The 23,458-nt window shown below is 40.0% G+C and overlaps 1 protein-coding gene across 1 annotated transcript; it reads left to right on the forward strand.

Moving 5' to 3' along the window:
* The first annotated feature begins 1,797 nt into the window (after window positions 1-1,797).
* Window positions 1,798-22,172, forward strand: hs3st3b1a (heparan sulfate (glucosamine) 3-O-sulfotransferase 3B1a). Its single transcript, XM_017705946.1, has 2 exons — window positions 1,798-2,383; window positions 19,990-22,172. The coding sequence occupies exons 1-2, from the start codon at window positions 1,947-1,949 to the stop codon at window positions 20,606-20,608; spliced, it is 1,056 nt and encodes a 351-aa protein (XP_017561435.1). The 5' UTR covers window positions 1,798-1,946; the 3' UTR covers window positions 20,609-22,172.
* The last annotated feature ends 1,286 nt before the right edge of the window (window positions 22,173-23,458 follow it).

Genomic DNA, 23,458 nt, shown 5'->3' on the forward strand with positions numbered 1-23,458 from the left:
AATATAAATGTAAATAGTTTTTTATTCAACATATAATGCATGTTTTGGATGTAGAAGCCATTATTTTATGACCTACATTGTGCACTCCCTAAGGGGTAGGAAGCAATTTGAGATTCAGCCTATGCGATGCTGATATAACCCTGTCTTGTGGTTGAGCATTGGCTGGAAGATGGAGAGTTGGACCGTGAACGAAAGGCTGGCTAATCAGTAATGATTTACACCCATGAGCATCAGCATAGAAGACAGCGGGGGAAACATTGAGCTTTAAAGGTGAATACTTTTTTTTGTTCAACGAATAGGAAGGGAGAACCACTGCTCAGCGCTAGCTGAAAGGGCTAGGAAGCAGGCAGGTCACTTCTAACCATATTCACTTTATGGTAGGCATGAACACTGACACTAAAACCCCACAACCCAACATAGTAAAGCATGATGCCACATAGCGCCCCCCTTTGAAGGTCAGTCATCTGATGAATTCACAGAGTTTAAGCAGAGTCACTGGCACATGTGGGGGCATGCCACAGCCTATCCACAAATGTCATAGGGCAGTCATTTCTTGGGGCCACATCGACTCATTTAGTGCACCAAAGTGGAGAGACTGGGTTCTCCTCCCCTTGTGCGGTGTAACGCCTTGCCTCGATATTGATGGTTTGAAGGACAACCAGGGCAGCGAGCTGCATGTGGTGATCCGTGCCATTCCTCTCCAAGCTGCTAGGGGTCATTTCTGACACCAGTGTGGCATCACTACAGAATAAAACACCAAAAACGTTGTGCTACAAGTGCTATTGCTACCTGACACAGGAAGCAGGCTGGCCACTTCTAAGCATACAGTTGCATTATGGGTAACACTGAAACTACTACCCTATAGCCCAACACAGCAAAGCACAAGCAACACTTTTAGCACCTCATTAAGCTAACAACAACTTTACAAGAAATGTCTCTGCTACTGCTTGCACTGTCTCCTGAGAGCCTCAAAGCATGGCCACTTTGCAGGCAGCATTAGCCGAGCTAGCCGATCCAGGTAAATCTGGGTGAATTGCTATTGCTTCTGAATTTAATGATGTAAATGTTCCGAACTGATATCAGTGAAAATACACAGTTTGAATGCTGTGAATGTGTTTACGGTCTGTAGGTTCACACCTATTATCGTAAGCTAGAGTCCAGGGAGCTGATGGACAGCAGGACTCTCGCTAAAATTATATTATTAATTAATTAATTCATCCGTTCATAATTTTGACTCGTTTTTTTTCTCTTAAGCAAACTTAATGAAACAGTAAGATCCTCTGTAGAGACTTTAAAGGATTCTAAAATACATGGCTGGCAGCAGATTAGCTGGGACATCGTATACAATCATCTAACCATGAAATGCGTGCACTGTAACATAAACCTTGCTCCTTACACAGTAAGGTGTGTAAATATTCAGCAGCAGAGCGGACTGTGATCAGCCTCAGCTCTCACAACTGGCTTTACTGTTTTTCTGTAGAGATTATTTCTAGTGATGTAGCCGAGTCAGCTCAGAAACATGGTCAGGCTGTGACAGCAGAAGTACGAGTTACTTAAGTAACTCAGTAGTTAAGTACTCAGTTACTCTTACTTGAGTAATACTTTTACTTGTACTTGAGTAAATGATCCCTACAGCAACAGTACTTGTACTTAAGTAGGGATTTTCAGTACTCTTTACACTACTGCCTACTGGGCGAGTATACTACTAGCCAATCGGTGTGCAGGGGGCGGGGCTTGTGGGTGAAACTCCTGGCTCCTCTCATCTCTCTCACTTCCACATCTCTTGCTCTCCGGCTTTAACGCAATGCGCTCAGCATCTCGCTCCATCAGTCCACTGTCTTGTCTCTGGTGGTGCGAGGGTGAGTTTTGGTGCGGGGTCAGGGCAGCGTGCAACTTTGCCGCCATGCGTGCGCGGACTGTGCAGCTGCAGCAGCTTCGGCAGTCCTATGGAATATAGCCTGCTGTGCCACGCGTCACACGCCGCTTCGCTGCCGCCGGTGAGACACAAAGTTCTGGTGCTGTGCATCATGTTGTCGTTGTGGGCGTACACGCTCTACTGCTGCATCGGCTACTGCTCCAGCGTGCCCAGCCTGGCCGCGGACCCCGGAGAGCCCACCAGCCCGCACGCGCTCCCCACTGAGCTACTGAACGGCGACGGAGGGGACCTGGACAGCAGCCTCAGCAGAGTGGACGAGTGGGAGGAGGGCAGGACCCTCAACGGCTCCGAGACCAAGAAGTTGCCCCAAGCCATCATCATCGGCGTGAAAAAGGGCGGCACGCGCGCGCTCCTCGAGTTTCTGCGCCTGCATCCGGACATCCGCGCCGTGGGCGCAGAGCCGCACTTCTTCGACCGCAACTACGAGAAGGGGCTCGAGTGGTACAGGTGAGTGGGCAGCTGCGAGTGCGCTCTATAATAACCACCTGTTAGTGGGCTGGTGCCATTGATTGCCTTTAGCGTTGAACTGCCTGTAAGCTGACGCTGTTTGACTGCATTGAAGAGCTGTTTTCATTGTGGTGATCAAAAGCAGCAGAAAAAAGGAAAAGAACAGAGGGTGACTTAAAATCTGTTCGTTTGATTTGCTTCAGTTTAATCCAAGAATCATTTTGAGATTAACAGATCTAGTAATAAAACTTTCAGTTTGTTAGGTTCAACAAGAGTGCAGCATTTCACTAGTCTGCATATTTCTGCTCGCAGCTGGCACATTACAACATGAGAAGGTGTCGTGCCACTTCGGATTTGGTTTTTGCACCGTCAAGAACTTTCTGAACTCTTAAGACTGTAATCAGACTGGACATATGGGTCTTTGTGCTGACCTCTCAGTATCCAGACCTGATTAATGCAAACAGATTAAATAACAGACAACTATTAGACCACAGTGCTATACGAATAGATAGAGCCTGTTTTTGATCATTAATTAGATTCATCATTATTATTCATCTTCATAAACAATGACTGATGTAATAATACTGTTATAACATCAATGCGGCTTTACAAAATGATCAATAATAAAAGCAAAGCCTGCTATGTTTTGCTTAAAACAACAATACTAACGCAGTAAGAATACTTTACAATACTGTTGGCAATACGAGTAACCATGATTTATATAAAAAGACAAGCTGTAGAATTTAGGTCTACTTGTACTTTTTACCCATTAGTCTATCAGTTGATGATTATGTGAAGAAAAAAAGATACACATAGGAAGAAGATCATAGTTTGTTTTGTTCTGTTAGTGTGGCTTTATGACTCAGAGCTTGAGATCATTCATGGTTTTACACAGTATATCGAGGTGCGTATGACTCGCTTTCAAATGGGAATTTTCTAGGTTTCTGGATAATTAAGAGGTTAAGACGTAAACACAGTAATTCAGAGTGGTATGTTGTGAATTGCTCTTTTCTAAAGAAACTTACTGGGTCTGAGTTGTTCACAGAGGTGGCGAGAGGAACCGGAAGTATTTGATGCCTTTAAAGGCTTCCTCACAAAAATTACATGAAATAGTAACAAATAGACTGTACAATGCTTAAGACATTGTTTTACAGGATTTGTGAGATAGGATTTAAAACACATTCTTTTTGTATACACTCATTGTGGAGAGGTACATGTAGGCTGATGTAAGGCAAAATAGTCCCTAAAGGGTTTTTGTTTTTTTAGATTTAACATTATTTTATTAATCTCAACATTAAATGTAAAAAACACTCAGGAGACTTGTGTAGGTTAACTGGCCTTTTTGGATATGGCTGTATTTGCATTGTAGACAATGTGACCCCTGGCTCCTGTCAGCACCACTGTGAAGAAATCTTGAGCTGGTAAATTTCTCTACAATGGACCATTTCAAATCAAACCATTCAGAATTATATTTTTTACTCAGCTAGTGATTTAATTGACCCTGCAAACTTTTAGCCCACCACACATGCATGAAAAATGGTCTAAATTTCCCTTTAACACATCGCCTGTGTTAGCTACCATCGTTGTTCTTCATGCTTTTGTGGTGGCCTAAAGGGTTACAGGCCCATTGTCTTCACTTTAAGCATTGCCATTTGTTGTATAGATGTCCTCATTATGCTTTAAATGTTAAGAAACTGAAATAAGAAACAGAGGAAAAGAGAGAAAAGTGAGTGAACTCAGCCTGAGAAAGAATAAGGCATTTTCCAACAAAATCAGACATGAATGCAGCTTAGTGTGTAGCAAGAACTTTTCTCAGAATGTTTCTTCCTATAGAGAAAAGCATTTGGTGAGCTAGACCTAAACTGAACCTTTGTGATCTCAAAGCAAGCATAGCCTATGCAAACGTATTGATTATGTAATACGGCTCATGGTCAGTTTCCCTTGCACAACACTATTGATTGGTGCCAGGTAGTCTGACCCTTACCTTCAGTTCTTGAGTGCATGTTTGTTGAAATAAGAGAGCTGGTATGAAGGTTTTTCTTTTTCACACTTGAAAAGTCTGGCCTTAGACTTGATGATATTCGCCTTGGAATTTTTGCTCATCCAGTCATGCTAGTTCTCCACCAAACATGTCTTATGACAAAGCAGATGTTCTCTAAAGGGAACTACGTGAGCCTTTAGGCAACATTGCTTGTGATGTTTACCAGTAGAAGTGGTTGAATTGTGACAATCAGACCTACTTTACATCACTAGTACATGTCAAGTAAAGAAATTTCAATCTTAAAAATAATGGTACCAAAGGTTCTTTGGGGCCATGCCATAGAAGAGCCATTTTGGTTCCCTTAAGAACTTTTAAGTGGTTGGTTTATAAGGAACCATTTTTGCAAATGTCTTCAAAATGCCTTAGTCAAGAACAATTAAGAACCCTATGTTTTTTTAAAGTAATGTTGGAAACTGCTCAACTCTGTAGGAACGTAAGGTGCACTGATATTACTGACAGCTATACTGGATATACTACTCCAGGAGAAAAGGGAATATTTGTACCTTTTCATAACCTAACAAGAACCTAAGAAAAACCTAAGAAAGTAAAATGCCTAGAGTCGAGAGAGGATGTATAGAGTCAATACACCTTACATAAATATAACTGCAGTGGCATATGGTATAATTATGTTCCTTGACTAAAGGTACTGAAAATGTAGCACCTCAGTCGCAGTGACATTCAGAGAAACGTACAGCTAACAGCACTTTGTTGTTCAGCCTCTTTCAGTAACTAAGCAAAGGGAGATGTGGAATATTCAGCAAAGCAAAGCACCTGTATTTATCTGTCTGAGTCATTTGAAAAAGGCAACAGAAAAATATGAATCTTTGTACTCTTAAAAAAAGGATGCATTGACTTTATTGGATTCAGATGTAAAGCTATAACGATTTCGATACTGTATCCGTACTTTAACTTTAACTTTAAAACTGTATCATTGATACACCTTTCTGAGAGCCTAATAGTAATAGTCTGGGTATCCTAGTATTGCAAGCCAGGCTTCTGCCTATTGGCAGAGAGTATGGTTTCATCACATAACATGGTCTTAAATGCCAAATGACTGATCACAGCTGTTATGACGTTTAATGTAAAGGGAAGCGAATGTGAACCTCACATGGATGTATCTTGCTCAGGCTCACTTTTATTACATTGGCTAGTGCAGGCAGCTATTTGCTAATGCTGATTAGAATTTTGTTGGAAAAACAGATTTAATTTTTCTGTCTGAATGAAAAAAAAGTGCATGTACTCAGCAAAATCCTTATAGTTTTGTATGTAAAAGATATCAAATACCCTGTTTCCAAGTGCCAAAGCATCTGGGATTGAGACTCAGTGCATCCTATCATAGTAAAATGGGCGGGGAGGGGAATGGGCTTATGACACACACTCACACTCTAATGGCAGGCAAAATGGTAACTTTACAGGAGATGTATATATAGTCCCCTATTCATATGTATATCATTAGCATGTACATTGTTTTTCAGTGCACTTATCTTTGGCAGTAATTGTGTTGATGTAATATCTTTTATTAATGTGGTAATTATGCATATTCAAATTCAACGCTTTTTTCAGTGTTACTTACTGATGCTACAGTGGTCTGAAGGCTGGTAATAGTGTGAATATCCTGTGCAGTGTTAAATCTTTGTGATACTCTATGTGCTCTTGGCAATACCATGCTGGCCCAAGAAGACAAACAGCTTGAGTAACAGGTGACTGTGTCCCACTGGTGAGGACTAAAACCAATCCAGTGGAAAAGTTGAGGGCAGTAGCATGCAGTCTTGTCTAATGAATGCCCTTTCCCCTGAGCCAATACGGCTGACTAATTAAAACATCTCTGCCTAGTCAGGGCTATGCACTGCTGCCTGACCTCCAGCGGCTACTCGCACAATAAGCGCTCCCTAATGACTGTTCAGAGCAGAGCTAACTCCGCCAGTTTCATTGTCAGTCTGTGGCGCCAAGCACGTATTTGTTTTTTTCCCTTGAGGTACACTTACAACACCTGATTTCATATCCCGTAAATGGTCATAATTTGTATTTACATGATCTAGTTCCATCTTCTTTTTATCCTTTAGAATTAAATGTTAATGTGCCTTCAAGCGCCTGATATGTGTAACTGATCCGTTCTGATTGGTTATGCTGTTTTTTTCCTGAAGCCACCCAAATGGTGGCACAGTGACAGCATTTAGCAGTGTATATTGTTTATTTAGGGTGGAAAAAGACAGGAAGACATTCTGTGCTCTTATTTGTGTTTGGAGTTCAGCAGAGAGATGTTTGCCTTCCATGGCTCTCCAAAAATCAGCATGTAGTTCAAAATAACTGAAACATGCAGTGCACTGCTTTCTTAAAAAGATTACCAGTATTTTCTCTGTGTGACAATGTAGGGACAGGTTAAAGTTAAAGCAGGTTAAAGCAGCCGGTACCTCATCTTAGGGAGCGTCCAACCCAAGCTTACCCACTTTCTCTGTTCCTGGTGCAAGCTGGAGCCTTGCCTAGCTGAAATAAATCTGGAAGAAAAGACAGTTTTATTATACATGCTTTCCAAAAGGGTATTTGTAAGGTCTGAGGGCAAAGGGCATGGGATTGAGCCCCCTTGGGTTCTATCTAAGCAAAGCTAATGAAGCTGCCATCAAATGGAAGCTTATAACTAGAAGTACCGCTTGCTGATGTGGTTTCTGACAGTGTAACACACCCAGCTGTAAGGATGCATCGATACCAATACTGGTATCAGGTATTGGGCAGATCTCGGGCTCATTTACTTGTACTCATAAAAATGCAGCCATACCAAAATTCTGATACCAGCTGTGATATATTCTGAGTGTACACTGTCATGCTTATGAACAAACACAGTGAAGGAGGCTCTGCTCACACAGAAAAGAGTAACTGATGCAGTGACAGTCGGACACAAAGCGGTTGGTCATTTTAGACATTCCGTCTTGACATATTCCTACCAGGAATACAGTGTGTGACTTTAGCCGGTTTTAAACACACACACAATCACAACCACTTCCCTAACACCTCAATAAAGTGAAGAAAAGTACATAGTGTAGCTAATACCTTTAATAACAGCCATATTGAAGTATGAATTTTGTCTGTTTTTTGTCCATTTTTATAGATGACATAATATGCAGTGGTAAAAAAACACACCTGCAAGTCTATTTGTAATTTAAATAGCAACTTGATACAGGCTTATGATGCAGTTTACACAACAATAAAGTGAAGGCTATAGACTTTCATTAATTGTAGTTGCGATGGAAAAACTAAAGAAGCAAACTTTGGACTTCAAACATGTCTTGGCTGACCAACCACATTTGTGGGTTAGCAGAAATGATGTAAATTCGATTTTTGGCTGGACCATCGCTTTAAGCCTTTTCTGTGTTGGAATGCTGTGTGTTGTCCCACTGGCTGCTCTTTTCGCCACATTTGAGCGGGTGGTGGGGGGGCAGCGCTGTTATTTGGAGGAAAGAGTCAGATGGCTGCTTTTATTCAGGGAGCCCCTTTGACTAATTCTGAAGCAGAAGCCTGGAGAGAGGAGCATGCAGTCAGGAGGCCAGGACCCCCTGTGGAGATATTCAGCTTTGCCTGCACTGTTGGCCCAACATGGTGGGGGTGGCCATGTGGTCTCTAGTGGAGGTGCTGGGCACAGCAGGATTTTCAGCAATAGTTAGACCATTCATTCAGATGCCTGACTGTATCCCACTGAACATTAGTATTGTTTTTCAGTATATGCGCTGTGTGGTACAAAAGCGATCACCCTTTGTTTATTTAATTCACAGTCCAAATTAACCAACTTAATTAGAACATTAGAACATCAGACAGACAGTACTTAAGGCTTTCATCTTTGAGAGAGAGGAGAAAAAAACTCCACTCTTGCTTTGGACCTTAAACAAGGAAGAAAATCTGTAAACAAAGAGGCTGATGGTGTTTTCAGTACAATGGACTGACCACCCCAGAAACCAGAACGTCTAAGACTGAACTTTGGTGGTATGGAAAAATACCCTTGCAGATTTCTCTAAAAACTGAAAGCAAGTTTCTTAAAAAGAATGGAAAGTTGTAATAAAAGCTGGACACAGTAAATGCATACATACAGACAGAAAAATGATAAGTTTTTGAGACTTGCATACAATATTCTGTTTTCTGGTTTCTGCTCTTTTGATAGGGGATTATGAAGGATGACTGACTTTTGCATAGTACTGTAAGTTATGTGGTTATGCAAGTGAGGAATTAATGCGTGGGTCCCTATACAGGGCCTTAGGTGCTTTAAGGGGTTAAAAGAGCCAGCAATACACTGCATGACTGTTTTGTTTCTGGCTGTTGATATCTCGATGCTCAGCGTTTCAACGAGTTGGTCCACCATTAGAACTGTAAGCACCCAAGAAAATCTGACTCTGAGAAAGAGTCATAACATAAAACAATTGCCTTTTCTATAGAGCAGTAATATTCTTTAGTTCATTACCACATTCCCTGGCACTGAGTGAGAACTCAATTGCCAGCAACCATGTGTATATGTGTGTGTGTGTGTGTGTGTGTGAGGGCGGCAGATGCCTGGAGTAAATTGAGAGCGACTCTATTGAGAGCTCAGTAGAGGCAGGCCGGGCTGTGAAAAGGAGGCGTTGGAGCCCCTGAGGTGTGCATTAACCCCAGTGAGAGAGAGCGCGCAATTAGACTGAATTGTGTTGTTTCTTTCTTCACTTTGTATGCAAATGTGCTCAGGAGGGCGAAAGTGCTTTTTGACGAACACAGCGTGAACTTAATTTAAAAAAATTTTTTTAAAAAAGCCCTGAAATGATTCAACCTAGGAGAAGATCTAGACACCAGCAGGCTTGTAAACTTTTCTGCGGTCGAACGCACATTTAGGGGAAAAAGTTGTTCTTCCCTTGAGTTGAATTATATAAGTCCTGATCGGTCTTACTGACACTGTGTTTTCTGGACTGAGTAAAGTTCCATTTAGGATGGATGGAAAAACTTCTGCAGAAGAAAAGAGTTCTTATGCTTTGAGAAAGAATTGTGCCTTTGTATCATACGCACAGTACAGAGCTTTGTGACATAATAATGAGTTACTTAGGGACTTTTGCTTTTTGTATTGAAAATATCTTGGTAAACTTTAATGTACAGATTAGTCCTAGATGAGAAGGCTGTTTTTTTATATCTGAAGGATGAAGATTTGTCTTTATTGTTTCAGTTTCAGAAGAAAATAGCCATTTAAGGATTAACTTGCAAATTTGAAATTTGTTCATGTTGAATATTTTGGCTGTTAAATCCACAGAAGCATTATGTTATTGTCAGGAAGGTGACATTGATGTAAGCTGTTTCCTAATGGTAATATAACTATGGATGGGTATCATTCAGAAATAGCGACTCCTCAATGATATAGTCATGTTCAATTCCACCCATTAGCTAGGTGACCCAATCTCATCATGATAAAAAGCTGAGCAGATGAAAGCTAGCACATTCTTTTTTCTAGTCATGTGACCCAAGACACCAAACGGTTTCAAAACTGCTGCTAACCATTGGACAGCTCAACATGCTAGTAGGAGAATGCTACCTATTAATACGGTTACACAAGCTAACCAACACCTGTATTGGTCAGTGGCCCAGTCATGGATGGCTGTGGTATCGCTGGGGATCAAACTCATGAGCTTCTGATGATAGGGCCAGTGCTTAGACGAGAGCCCTAATATCTTCTTTTAAATTACAAACTAAATGTGGGTGTGGCTTAAACCAGAAATGAGTGTGAGGTGCTGGAAGTGGTAAATTTGATGACTGCAGTGGGCTGCTGAGTAATCAAGAAGTGCTGACGTCATTAACATGCATATGTAATACAGACAGCCAATCAGCATTCTAGATTTTGGAACAAGCATGCTTATTGGGTTGTGGATGCTTAGACTGAATGTTTATGTACTGAAATGTTGCATTTAATGACATGAAATTAGTATTGAAGTGATTTGAACAGTACTGAAAAAGTACTGAATTTTGATATCCAGCCCTAAATATGAAGCAACCCAAGGTCAAATGAGCACTTTCCGTTCATTATGTGTGTAATATGGTTCTTTCCTCCCTCTACTACAAATCCAGGTGGCTAGGAGCCAGTCACACTGGAAGTAGCAAAGCGTTTTTTTTTCTGTTTCTTTCTGGGGGGTGGGAGGTAGAATATATGGGGGTTCAGCAGATGGAAAATAAGATTATCAGCTGTGCAGATGATAAGATGACATATAGTCATGAAAGCAGCCCGCAGCGCCTGAGCTTGTTTTTGATTCAGATCTGGAACGTGTCACGCAGAAACTGTCAGATCATTTGAAGTGGCTGCATACCATCACCTCTCGTGCCCTATTGCATGGTTTTAAAAAGAGAGTGGTTCTCACAGGAATTCTTCCCAGTGCAGTACACAAACAAACATGTATGCACATCTTACATGAACTGCGCTGTTAAGTTGTATCTCTAGTCAGTTAGAGAGTTGTTTTACCTGAGCAACGTGTTAGGAAAGACCGGAAAGACACATCATATATTATCCGTGTCATAAGAAAAACTTAACTGTGTTTTTTCATTTCTGTTATCACTGTTCAAACATGTGAGCTGCCCTTTATATTGTATGAACATGTCATGACAAATTCACCAGTTGGAATTTTGAAAAGCAAACATTTCAACATTTTTAAAAAGTTATTATAAGATTTTTAAAGTTTTTTTCCAGTCTATACAGTTGACATTTCTTTTTATGTCAAGGAATAGTGTAACTAAAAAAACCTTTATTGAACTCTTTATATATTCACTGAACCAACTGTACACCCATAACTTACAGGAAGATCCAATTTCTTAAAAACATACCTCACCAGTTAGCTTCCATAAGTGCAACACAGTCAGCTCTGATGTCTGTTTATCTCTCTCTTATTCATAATGCAGTTCATAAATGCTGACTGCTTCCAAAAGGATCCTTCACAAGCTTTTTATTCTTCATAACTATAAAATCTCAAAAGATCAAAATGATTCCATTTAAATGATATACCGTCGCAATCTCCTTGTATCTATTTTTGAAGTTTTTCATTTTTTGCCATACCAGCTGCCCTTTACAAATTTCTGTAACATTCACTAACATAGAGACTCTTTTGGAGCTTTTTCTTCTCCTCCTATAAAGTTACATTTTTGGTTTTGGTCCAACAGCAACATTGTCAAAAAAATGTATTTTGTCAAAATAGTGTAGCACTAGTGAAAAAGAAGTCATGATGAAACATGGTGCCAAATGCTCTTTTATTGAACATGCAGCAGGAGAGAACCACTGGGATTAGCCACTTCTAGCCAGATAGTTCTACTCCACAGTAGACATTTAGCCTGCCTAACCAACCCACAACAAATTAACAAATGCCTCAGATAGACACATCTCCAAGCATAACATCAGCATAAAATGTCTCCTAAAAAAAGGACTTTTAAGGCTTGCATACATTTAGTGCATAATCATTTAACAAAACAATGGAGTGATGATACTCTGAGACAGAGAACCTACTTTAAACTAGCACTCCACTTCTGTTGATTCAGCAGACGCTAACACTCCAGAAAAGACCTAAATTAGTGCTTTGTCACCTCTGTCACCCTCTTACCGTCTCATTAGAGCATCCTGAGAGAACTTCACACAGCCAAACATTCAGCGTCTCTAAAGGTACCAACTCCTGCCTTTGAACGTGCTAGCTGATACCAGGTAACGTAAACACGGGTTGCAGAGACAGCTCTTCAAACGCTCACTCTGCAGGATTTACATCTGCAGACATACCTCACTTCCCCCCCAGACACAACACAGCAACTGCACACCTAAAACTCTCTGCTTTGGCTCTGTGTGACAGCAAGTACTACACGGAAAGTGTAGCTTCAGAAGTTGAAACGATCAGTAAGTTGTGCTTCACTAGACGTCATGAGCTTCACCTCCAGACACACTGTTTTATGGAGCAGTGGTGCACGTGATACATTTTACAACAGGCAACTAAAATGTCAACATAGTCCTCGTCTGGCTTTTTATGATCAATTAATTAAAGGGTAATTTATCATTAACTGGCCTGCCACAAGTATTTGTTAGACATTTTCAGATATAATTATTGATCACAGCACCGTGATCAGTTTCAGCTGCACTCATCTACAACATATAAAGACACACAGTATATTGTTGCTGTCTCAAAGAAAACCGTGTATCTCAATTTTTCTAGATCTTTATTTTTCTATATCATCTGAACACACCAGCTGTTCTTTACATTGTCTGAAAATGTTATGATGAATGGGCCAGTAGTAATGCTCCACAATGACTTGGAATACAATCTCTTTACATTACCTTACATTTAAGGGTAAGAGGCTTTTGCCTTCTGCTGTAAAGTTACTGTTTTGGAGATACTTGTTTTTCTATGGACAGCGATGATATAGGCATACAAACACAAACAATACCCTACAAAAGTGACCACCCTTTTATTTGATTCCCAGTCAAAACAGCTATTAAATACAAGTTATTCATTTTCCAGTGTCAGCGAAAAAGCAAGAAACACACATTTAGCAGGAAATTACACAGAAGCCTCCACAACTGAATATGATATCACATTTCCCAGTATGTAGCATGTCCACCGTGTACCTTTATCACAGCCTCCATTCATTTCAGGAGACCTGCTTCCAGTTTTTCAAAGAAATCTTCAAAGATATTTTTCCATATCTCCAAAGTTCAGTCTTAGAAGTTTCTTGTATTTTCTGTTCCTCACAATCCAAACAATCCCATTTCAAAATTAAACTTCTCAGTCCACAAAATTTTCCTCCATATCTCAGATGTCCATGTTCAGCATTCTAAAAATTTCCTTTTTTCAGTAATAGCTTCTGGATAGCTTCACATCCTTCCAGACTCATAATGTTAAGTTGTCTTCTGACAGTAGATGGAGGGACAGAAACACCTGTGGGTTTTTTTTTTCAGATCTGAAGCAAGAGTTGAGCTTGATCTTCTTTAAGTACTGTTTGTCTGATGTTGGCATTTTTGTGCTCTACCAAGTCTTGCAGGGTTGTGAGGAGTCATGTTTTCTCTATAAGTGTTAATATTTTTTTAATGAAAGTGTGGTTGCTGACTTTTGCACCATGATGAGATAGATAGATAGATAGATAGATAGATAGATAGATAGATAGATAGATAGATAGATAGATAGATAGATAGATAGATAGATAGATAGATAGATAGATAGATAGATAGATAGACTGATCGATTGATCAATTGATTGACCTGCTAGTGGAGTGAGGTACAGCTTCCAGGCTGCTTCGCTGACTAAGGAGGACAAATTGTGAGAAGTTACTACATTTGCCCGAGAGCGCCTTGCTTTGTCTTTAGTGTAAGGTGCGACTGTTTACATCTGCATCTGAATAATTCATGGTTCCAGGTTTGTTTTGCTTGGGGGCTAAGAGGAGAGTTTGATCGGTAGTAAGTTTCAGGGTCCCTTGAGTCATGCCAGAAAAAGCCCACAGCGCTCTGGTTGGGTATCCAAGAGATGGAAAGGATAATTGCAGAGATACTGATATGCTGCCTTCTCTCCCACACGGCCCTCTCTCATTAGCTTTGTGCTTTTTTTCACCCTGTGTGATAATAACAATGGTCTAGAGAGAGCGAGTGAGAGAGTTGGTATACAGCATTACATAAGTACATGCACCAAACTGTTTTAATAGCATAATCCAGTGTTTTCAACTTCATCTCCATCTGCTGTATCTGTAGCATATTGTTGATGACTACAGACAATAATTTCGACACATTTCTCCTTAATTAGAAAACGGAAAATCTATTGACTCAAAATTCACTCATAAATAGGGCTGCATGTTGTCAGCAACTTCTCAATATGATACATATCTGATATGTGATATGATATGATGCAATATAATGACAGATGTGCAACAGACATTTTAGGCCAATGTTTACCTTAAAATCTGTTGGATAGAATGGTAATTACATGTTTTTATATTAATGCCTACCTATAATTTTAAAGATGAGTACAAAAAAAATATATATGAACACTGAATACATTCATAATGTATTATAATGTAGAAATAAAAATATTTTTATTTCTGAATAATTCTTTCATTAAGAAGCAAAAAAGTGGAATTGCAGCGAATTACCGACTTAGAATTCTTTACACGGGGGTCAGGGTGAACCAGGGGTCATGATGTTTTCCACATGAATAAAATATGTTACATCAACCCACCAATTACCGTGACCATAGCTATGTTGTATTGATATAGTCATCATGAAATTTACAGACAATGTAAAGCCATGAAAAGCGCTTCATAATGTGCCACACATTTTCAATGGGAGACAGGTCTGGATTGCAGGCAGGCCAGTCTAGTACCCGCACTCTTTTACTACGAAGCCACGTTGTTGTAAAACGTGCAGATTGTGGCTTGGCATTGTCTTGCTGAAATACTTTGCTTGGATGGCAGCATATGTTGTTCCAAAACCTGTATGTACCTTTCAGCATTAATGGTGCCTTCACAGATGTGCAAGTTACTCACGCCATGGACACTAACACACCCCCATACCATCAGAGATGCTGGCTTTTGAACTTTGCGCTGATAACAATCCGGACAGTCCCTTTCCTCTTTGGCCCGGAGGACACGACGTCCATGATTTCCAAAAACAGTTTGAATTGTAAACTCGTCAGACCACAGGGTTCTCAGATGAGCTCAGGCCCAGAGAAGCCGGCGGCGTTTCTGGGTGTTGTTGATTTATGGCTTTCACTTTGCATGGCAGAGTTTTAACTTGTACTTGTAGATGAAGTGACGGACTGTGTTTACTGACAGTGGTTTTCTGAAGTGTTCCTGAGCCCATGTGGGAATATCCGTTACAGAATGATGTCGGTTTTTAATGCAGTGCTTGTAGTATTCGAGTAAAGAGGACATAGTCTGATGTGTTTCCTGGACTCCTTATATCACAATGAAGTTTCTCCTCTCCTTTCTGTTCTTTCTCATCCTTCATTTCTTGTCTCCTTCCCTCCCACTAAATGCTAAGATATAATCTCTTAAAGTTTGTTTTGCAATAGAGATTACTAACGGCTCTGCCAACTAACACCTATAAACATGTCATTTGTAACTGCTCTGACTGTTTCGAGCTTTTGTTTCTCCTGCCTTCGGAACCCCAAGGCTAATTTTATTTGGAACGATCCGTCACTGTCAGAACTCAAAGGTAAAATGTAAACATTGCATTCAGATAAACCACTTGGTGATTTTAGACTGACTTAGCTTAGCTTAACTGACATCTTGTTTAAACAGCATTTTCATGCAGTGTATAATTCAATTGGCATTACTAAAAACAGCTTCTATTTATGTGCTATTCAAAGGTGTGTCTGTAATGCTCTGTGTATTCTGCTGCTGGTTAGAGCAGCTGAGATTGTACGTAGGTGTGTGTGTGTGTGTGTGTGTGTGTGTGTGTGTGTGTGAATGTGTGTCTGCCAGCGCTCTCTGCCTCCACATTAGCCTTGTGTATCTCTCTAAAGCTGGAAAGCATCTAGCTGTGCCTAAATCCCACTTGGCCTACTTCAGCCTCTCTCTAGCAGAGGCTAAAGTTAAAGAGCTAATTTGGCAATTAAATAGACCAGACTGACCCTGCTGACTGAGCCAGCAAGGGAATCATTGCTACACAGGTCTGAGATGTGCAGGATTCCCTTTTGTGAAGTTCTTCTCCCTGTATTTTTGTCTGTCAGGCCCACATAACTTTGAGCATTGGATTGTTGCTGGCAAGCTAAGATTAGTGATGCACTGATCCACTATACCAGTATATCTGCAATGATACTGACCTTATAAAAAATATTTTTCAAAATGTCTGCATAAGTCATTGAGATGTGAACATTCAGAATGCTTTGCATTGTAGAGAAAAAAAAACAACAACACAAAAGTCCACAGTCCAAAACACTTAGTGAATCTACATGTGTCCTCGTTTTATTATATCTGGTAAATCTGGAGAAAAAAATCTCTATGAAAAAAATTGACCTGCATGTACTTTTCCACCAAGAATTTATTAAATATATATATTTTAGGTCAAAACTTCATATCAAATTGATTGACAATAGTGTCTCAGGCATCAGGCAGTGTAGTTATAATCAGTCCATTGTAATATCTTTCTGTGTGGGAGTTTTTAAAGGCACTTCAGACATCTGGTTCCTGTCACCACCACTGTGAAAAAATATAGCTCAGTAAGTTTCTCTTGAGTGGGGTATTTCACATCAGACCACTCTAAATGATTGCTTACATCTTTGTGATTTAACTACGCATACATTTGAAGTTTCTTAGCCTTGTGTTAAGGCACAATAAACCAGTCAGCCACAAGAGGCTTATTGCTTGCTTAAATGGCAGCCAACTAAAAAATGATAAAATACATATTTTATAATACTTTACAATACTTTTATAGTAATTTATTATCAATATTAATTGAAATAAACAAGTATTCAACCAAAAAAATTAGTTTTCTTAGAATATGGTATCATTGACAAGCATCCTGTGGTCTTTATGTGAACTTTTTTGTCATATATTAATGGACATATCGTAACATTGCAGTGTTTAATGCAGAAATCTTTGTTTTGTAAGTGCCTTTTGGTCACTAAATACCACAGTAAGTCTTATATAGCACTAATCCAACAGCACCCCTCTTCTCATGCTGGGGCCAAATCTCAAATGTGCCCTGCTCCCTACTTAGTGCACTACATACAAATTTAAATACTGGTTCCTGCACCTCAACATAATACAGCTAAAAAGTAAGTCATTAAAAATAGTCATTTGGTGTTTAGTCACATCTGTACTTGACAAATAGTGCTCTCCTTCACTGTAGAAGCCAACATTTTAAAACCTCCATAGCTAGCACACTATTTAGGGAGCATGTTAGGCGTCTTCTGACTCAAACACGGACATTTGAAGTATGTAATCCATTCAAGTGGCGTTATTAATCTTTATATTGCAGTTTTTGTAGGTGCTTTAATTGAAGCCTGTGATATAAATGATAGAGTTATTTAGGCTGTTAGCTGTCTTTCAGCCTGTTAACTAGGTGAGCCTAGTTCAAGTTAAGAAAAAAAGTTGTAAGCCCCTCAGTTTAAATAAAAAACGTCATCAATGCAACAACTCTGTGATCTATAGAGAGTGCAGAGTTTAGTTGTGAGGTGGTCATAAGTGTGCATATATTTTGTATTTTTGGACCATAACTATCCATTTGACAGTATAATCATTTTATAGAATCACCTTCTAGAATAAAATATTTCTAAAAAACATGCAAACCTAAAAGAATGCTGGCATAAACAATTAATAGAGTTATTTGGAGCAATTACATAAAAAGAACCACTATTGGTTCCTTAAAAAATCTTTCAGTGATGTGTGCTAAGACATGTTAAATGTGCAAATGTGAAACATGTAAAAGTTTTTAAAGTTTAAGGAACCTCAAAGAAGAATGTATGTCTTTGCTATGGTATATTTATTATGTAGGCTATGAAGAAACTAGCCTTAACAAAGCACTGCTATTGGGTCTGTACTCAATACCAAACAATACTGCATATTTGGGTATCAGATTTTCTATTGGGAGAGAAAATTTCAGATCGGTGGATTCCTAGCTAAAATGTTCATGTTAGAATGTGTGACATAACTTCAGAAGTCCGAATGTTTATAAGATAAGTGATACTTTTTTTGATCCCACAACCGGGGAAATTCCACCTCCACATTTAACCCATCTGTGAAGTGAAACACCACATACACACTAGTGAACACACACACTAGGGGGCGGTGAGCACACTTGCCCAGAGCGGTGGGCAGCCCTAGCCACGGCGCCTGGGAAGTAGTTGGGTGTTAGGTGTCTTGCTCAAGGACACCTCAGTCATGGGTTGTTGGCCCTGGGGATCGAACTGACAACCTTCCGGTCACAGGGCCAGATCCCTATCCTCCAGCCCACGACTGCCCCAGAGAACAGTCAATGTTCAAAAAAAAAAAAAACTGCCCCTATAGAATGTCTGCAAACATTTGCATTTCACTCAAACATCTTAATTCGGCCTTTATGTAAGAAAAGTAGGTGCTGCTGCTCTAAATATTGGTCAGTGAAGCTCATTGAATCTCACTGATGTTTTAATGAAACTAAACTTTAGTTCTTATTTAAACAGGACACTGTATTGTAGATAGTGTAACTGCATAGGCTAAACGAGCTCATATTCCCTGTATGAGTGGAGAGATAGAGGTGATGTCATTGAGGAGGATTACAAGAGGGCTGTGAGAGGGATTAAAGCGAGTGTAAGGGGATGTCTGTCTTTCTCGGGTGGCTAAATATAACCCCAGTGATGAGGCATGTCATCAGTACTTTGGGTTCCATGCGAGGCCGATGACTTTGTGTGCCGTAATTCTGTGCTTCTGCTAAATATCAACCCACAGTTTAGTGTAAGCACCTGCACTGGCACTTCTCTTTACAGCCTCTGATTTAGCTGGGTGGCAGTTAGTTATAGATCTTAAAGACTGACCTTTCCAAAAGATAGCCTGAGTGGCCGAGTGTCTGGACAGAGCTAATCTACTGCCTCCCCCCGCTGAGACAGAGTGCAGCTTGATGGGGCTTTTGTTAGGCTAACAGGAATAAGAGGTTCTTTATAGACAGACAATCCTTGTTGGAGTCATTCCAATTTATTTGTTTCCTTATTTATTTACAATATATGATTTTTACATGCTTATCTGGTTCGGTCAGTATTACTGGTTGATTTATTTGTGCTAACCTTTAAGGTGCAATATTCATCATTTAATTCAACTACTTCCTCCTGTTGCTTCTAGACTATGGTAGAAACAGTATAAAAACAGATAGTAAGCATTATAAGGCAGTAATATTAGAAGGGAATGAAATTCTGTTGAAAATCATTTATAATTTTCTTATTTTACATATTATTTATTTCATGTTTTGTTTGTTGATTTAAGACCATTTTTAGATTGACTGGATGTCTGGAAATAAAGCATTTATTCATTTATTTATTTAATTAGATCAAGCTATGATAATGATTTGGTCCTTTAGAGCAATTTTCTCTAGTCAATTCGTTCAAACGTTCAAAGTCCCTTAAATCCCCTTTCTTCTCCATTCTGATGCTCTGTCTGCACTTCAGCAAGTTGTCTTGACCACCTCTATATGCCTAAATGCATTGAGTTGCGGCCATGTGATTGGCTGATTAGCTATTTGTGTTAACAAGCAATTGAACAGGTGTACCTAATAAAGTGGCCGGTGAGTGTACATGTGCAAGCTTAATTGGAGGAATAGATTTTGGGGGAATTTGGGGTCCATCAGACAGTGCCAACCAGTGCACCATCACCCCTCTTCTTTGAGCTGTATTCTCTGGCCGTATCATTTTTGGGGAGAACTTTTAATTTATGTGGAGGTTCTTTAAACTTTAAAAGGATTCTTCACACTCATACTTCTCATTCACAAAAATGGGACTTTAAGAGCCCTTCACGGAAAGGTGAAATGAGGTTTTCCAATTAATCTCTCTAAAGAGTGCCTTTATTTTCAAGAGTATACTTTGTATCTGCGCACAAAAGAGCTTCCCCTGATTGAGTAAATTTAAATGTAAATGCTTCTTTTGTCTTGCAGAGATTTGATGCCCAAGTCTCTGGAGGGACAAATCACGATGGAGAAGACGCCCAGCTACTTCGTGACCAAGGAGGTACCTGGCCGCATCTACGCTATGTCAAAGGACACCAAACTGATCGTGGTGGTGCGGGACCCAGTCACGCGGGCTATCTCGGACTATACTCAGACGCGCTCAAAGAAGCCTGACATCCCTTCCTTTGAGAGTCTTACCTTCAAGAACACTACAGCAGGGCTTATTGACTCCACTTGGAGCGCGCTGCAGATAGGCATGTATGCCCGGCATCTGGATCGCTGGCTAAGGTACTTCCCCATCAACCAGATGCTGTTTGTTAGCGGAGAGCGGCTAATCAGTGACCCGGCAGGCGAAATGGCTCGTGTCCAGGACTTTCTGGGCCTGAGGAGGGTGGTCACTGAGAAATATTTCCACTTTAACCCAGCCAAGGGCTTCCCCTGCTTAAAAAAGCCAGAAAGCAGCAGTAAACCCCACTGCCTGGGCAAAACCAAAGGGCGCACCCATCCAAATATCCACCCAGACGTGGTCCAACAACTGCGAGACTTCTACAAGCCATTCAACAAAAAATTTTACTACATGACTGGACAGGATTTTGGCTGGGATTGACAAACACACTTTTTTTTAAGATTTTATTTGTGTAAAAAAAGTACAGAAGTCTATTTTATGATAATTTATTGTAGTTAATTCACTCTGATGCCTGTCCATTTGTTGTACATATTGTAAGCCACAACTTTTTACATTCCAGTTTTTATGTAAATAGGTGAGCATATTTAATAGGCTTGAGTATTTGTATTACCAAATTTGAACACATTGTAATGAATAACTAAGAGGAATTCAAATGAGGTGAAATGTCTCAGAAAAAGGAGAACAAAAGCACAATGAAGTTAGTTACGGGTAAATAGCAAGACAGTCTTGCTCAGAGCAAAAGATAATATGGTTCCATCCATCCAGCTAGCAGCTCTTTCAGAATCTGTACCATTCAAATGTTTAATTCTCAGAGGAGTAATGCCACCCACACTTAATCTAATTTCTCTAGGAGACCATTGTGCTGTAATCTTTTCTCATCATTGGATTAATCTCAGAGGTTGAATGGGTCTTTTATGATGGGTCAATACAGGGTCCCAGCTGATTCACTACTAGTTCAGGTAGATCAATACGCTAATTGCTGTGTAATGTCAATTATGGTGGAAAGATGGGATGACTCTGGTCTGACCTGAGCTGTAAAATCAGTGTACATCATTGTATTGATTGAAACCTTGAAGGATTTCACAGTGATTTTACTTGTATTACACGACTGCCTAACGCTCTTATGGTTGAACTGTTGGCTCTCAAACTTTTTTCCTCATTTTTTCCATCTCTAAAACACTCTATGAGGAAACATAGCTCCCAGAAGCATGGGAACTGTACAAAGTTCAAGTTAGATCTAATGCTGCCAACATGTCAAACCCCTTTGACCAGAAAATTCAGATAACAAACCTCTCCATGCTATAATTGCGCATTCATGCTCGGGAGGCGAGGTTACAATGCCGTGTCCTTGGTACTTTGATGAAGAACGGGAAAGGGAGGATGAACACTCCTGAATTCTCTGGCAGAGCAGTTGCACAAATAAAGCAAAAGCATCTGAATGACCTCAAATATGGGTCCAGCTAAATAAATGAATAAATAAATAAATATAATGAAAAACTCATTAAGCAGAGGAATACACAGATCTGCTCTTGTTTTGGTAATCCACGTGCATGGCATCAGTTCTCTTGGAGAAGAAGGAAGTCGCATTAAAGAAACATTGCCCTTGTTTCATTAACACACTGTCATTTCAGTGTGCAGATTTAATGGACAACCACTGCTGCAATATCAAAGGGATTTGTTCAGTCTATGCTGGACGTAAGTTATATTTTCAGGCATTGTTTAAAGGGAAAATTGGTTTCTCTGGATATTTTTCACTCACTTGCATACGGTTGAGTTTTATTCAGCCCTATGAGGATATTCAAATGTGGCTTTTGTTTCTTTTTTGACTCAGAATGCTTCTTTTGGTTTTTCAGGATAAGCTGACACATGGAGTACATACTATATTGCTATTCAACTTTAAAAAAATTATTCTGTCAAGGGGACATGACGCTGAATGCTACAGTATTCCTCTGCAGTGATAAAATAAATCTATTTTGCCAAAATATCTTTGTCATCACAGTGCATTTCTTCTTATGCCATAAACTGACAGGACACTCAGCTTAGCTGAAAACAGATTGCCGCCCTGCGCTCTAGCATTTGAGTTCATTACATAATGTTCATTATTCTGCAGCGGAGAATTAGCTCCTCTGAGCGCAGGACCTTGCTGCAGAGTTCTGTATCTCACTACAGCAGGGTCCCTCCATATGTTCGATTAAGTCAACCAGATAATTAGCAGTGGTACGATTCTGTAACTGCTATGGTACAGCTAACCCTGCTGAACTGCCTCCTATATACAACCCCAATTCCAATGAAGTTGGGATGTTGTGTAAAACATAAATAAAAACAGAATACGATGATTTGCAAATCCTTTTCAACCTATATTCAATTGAATACACTACAAAGACAAGATATTTAATGTTCAAACAGATAAACTTTATTATTTTTTGCAAATATTCACTCCTTTTAAATTGGATGCCTGCAACACGTTCCAAAGAAGTTGGGACAGGGTCATGTCCTTTTAACAACACTCAATAAGTGTTTGGGAAATGAGGACATTAATTGTTGAAGCTTTGTAGGTGGAATTCTTTCCCATTCTTGCTTGACGTACAACCTCAGTTGCTCAACAGTCTGGGGTCTCCTTTGTTGTATTTTGCGCTTCATAATGCGCCGCACATTTTCAATAGGAGACAGGTCTGGACTGCAGGCAGGTCAGTCTAGTACCCGCACTCTTTTACTATGAAGCCACTCTGTTTTAACACGTGCAGAATGTGGCTTGACATTGTCTTGCTGAAATAAGCAGGACGTCCCTGAAAAAGACGTTGCTTGGATGGCAGCATATGTTGTTCCAAAACCTGTATGTACCTTTCAGCATTAATGGTGCCTTCACAGATGTGCAAGTTACCCATGCCATGGGCACTAACACACCCCCAGACCATCAGAGATGCTGGCTTTTGAACTTTGCGCTGATAACAATCCGGACAGTCCTTTTCCTCTTTGGCCCGGAGGACACGACGTCCATGATTTCCAAAAACAATTTGAAATGTGGACTCGTCAGACCACAGGACACTTTTCCACTTTGTGTCAGTCCATCTCAGATGAGCTCGGGTCCAGAGAAGCCGGCGGTGTTTCTGGGTGTTGTTGATATATGGCTTTCACTTTGCATGGCAGAGTTTTAACTTGCACTTGTAGTTGGAGCGACGAACTGTGTTCACTGACGGTGGTTTTCTGAAGTGTTCCTGAGCCCATGTGGTAATATCCATTACAGAATTATGTGGGTTTTTAATGCAGTGC

This window comes from Pygocentrus nattereri, chromosome 14, assembly GCF_015220715.1.
Source record: "Pygocentrus nattereri isolate fPygNat1 chromosome 14, fPygNat1.pri, whole genome shotgun sequence".
In the NCBI taxonomy this organism is placed as follows: domain Eukaryota; kingdom Metazoa; phylum Chordata; class Actinopteri; order Characiformes; family Serrasalmidae; genus Pygocentrus; species Pygocentrus nattereri.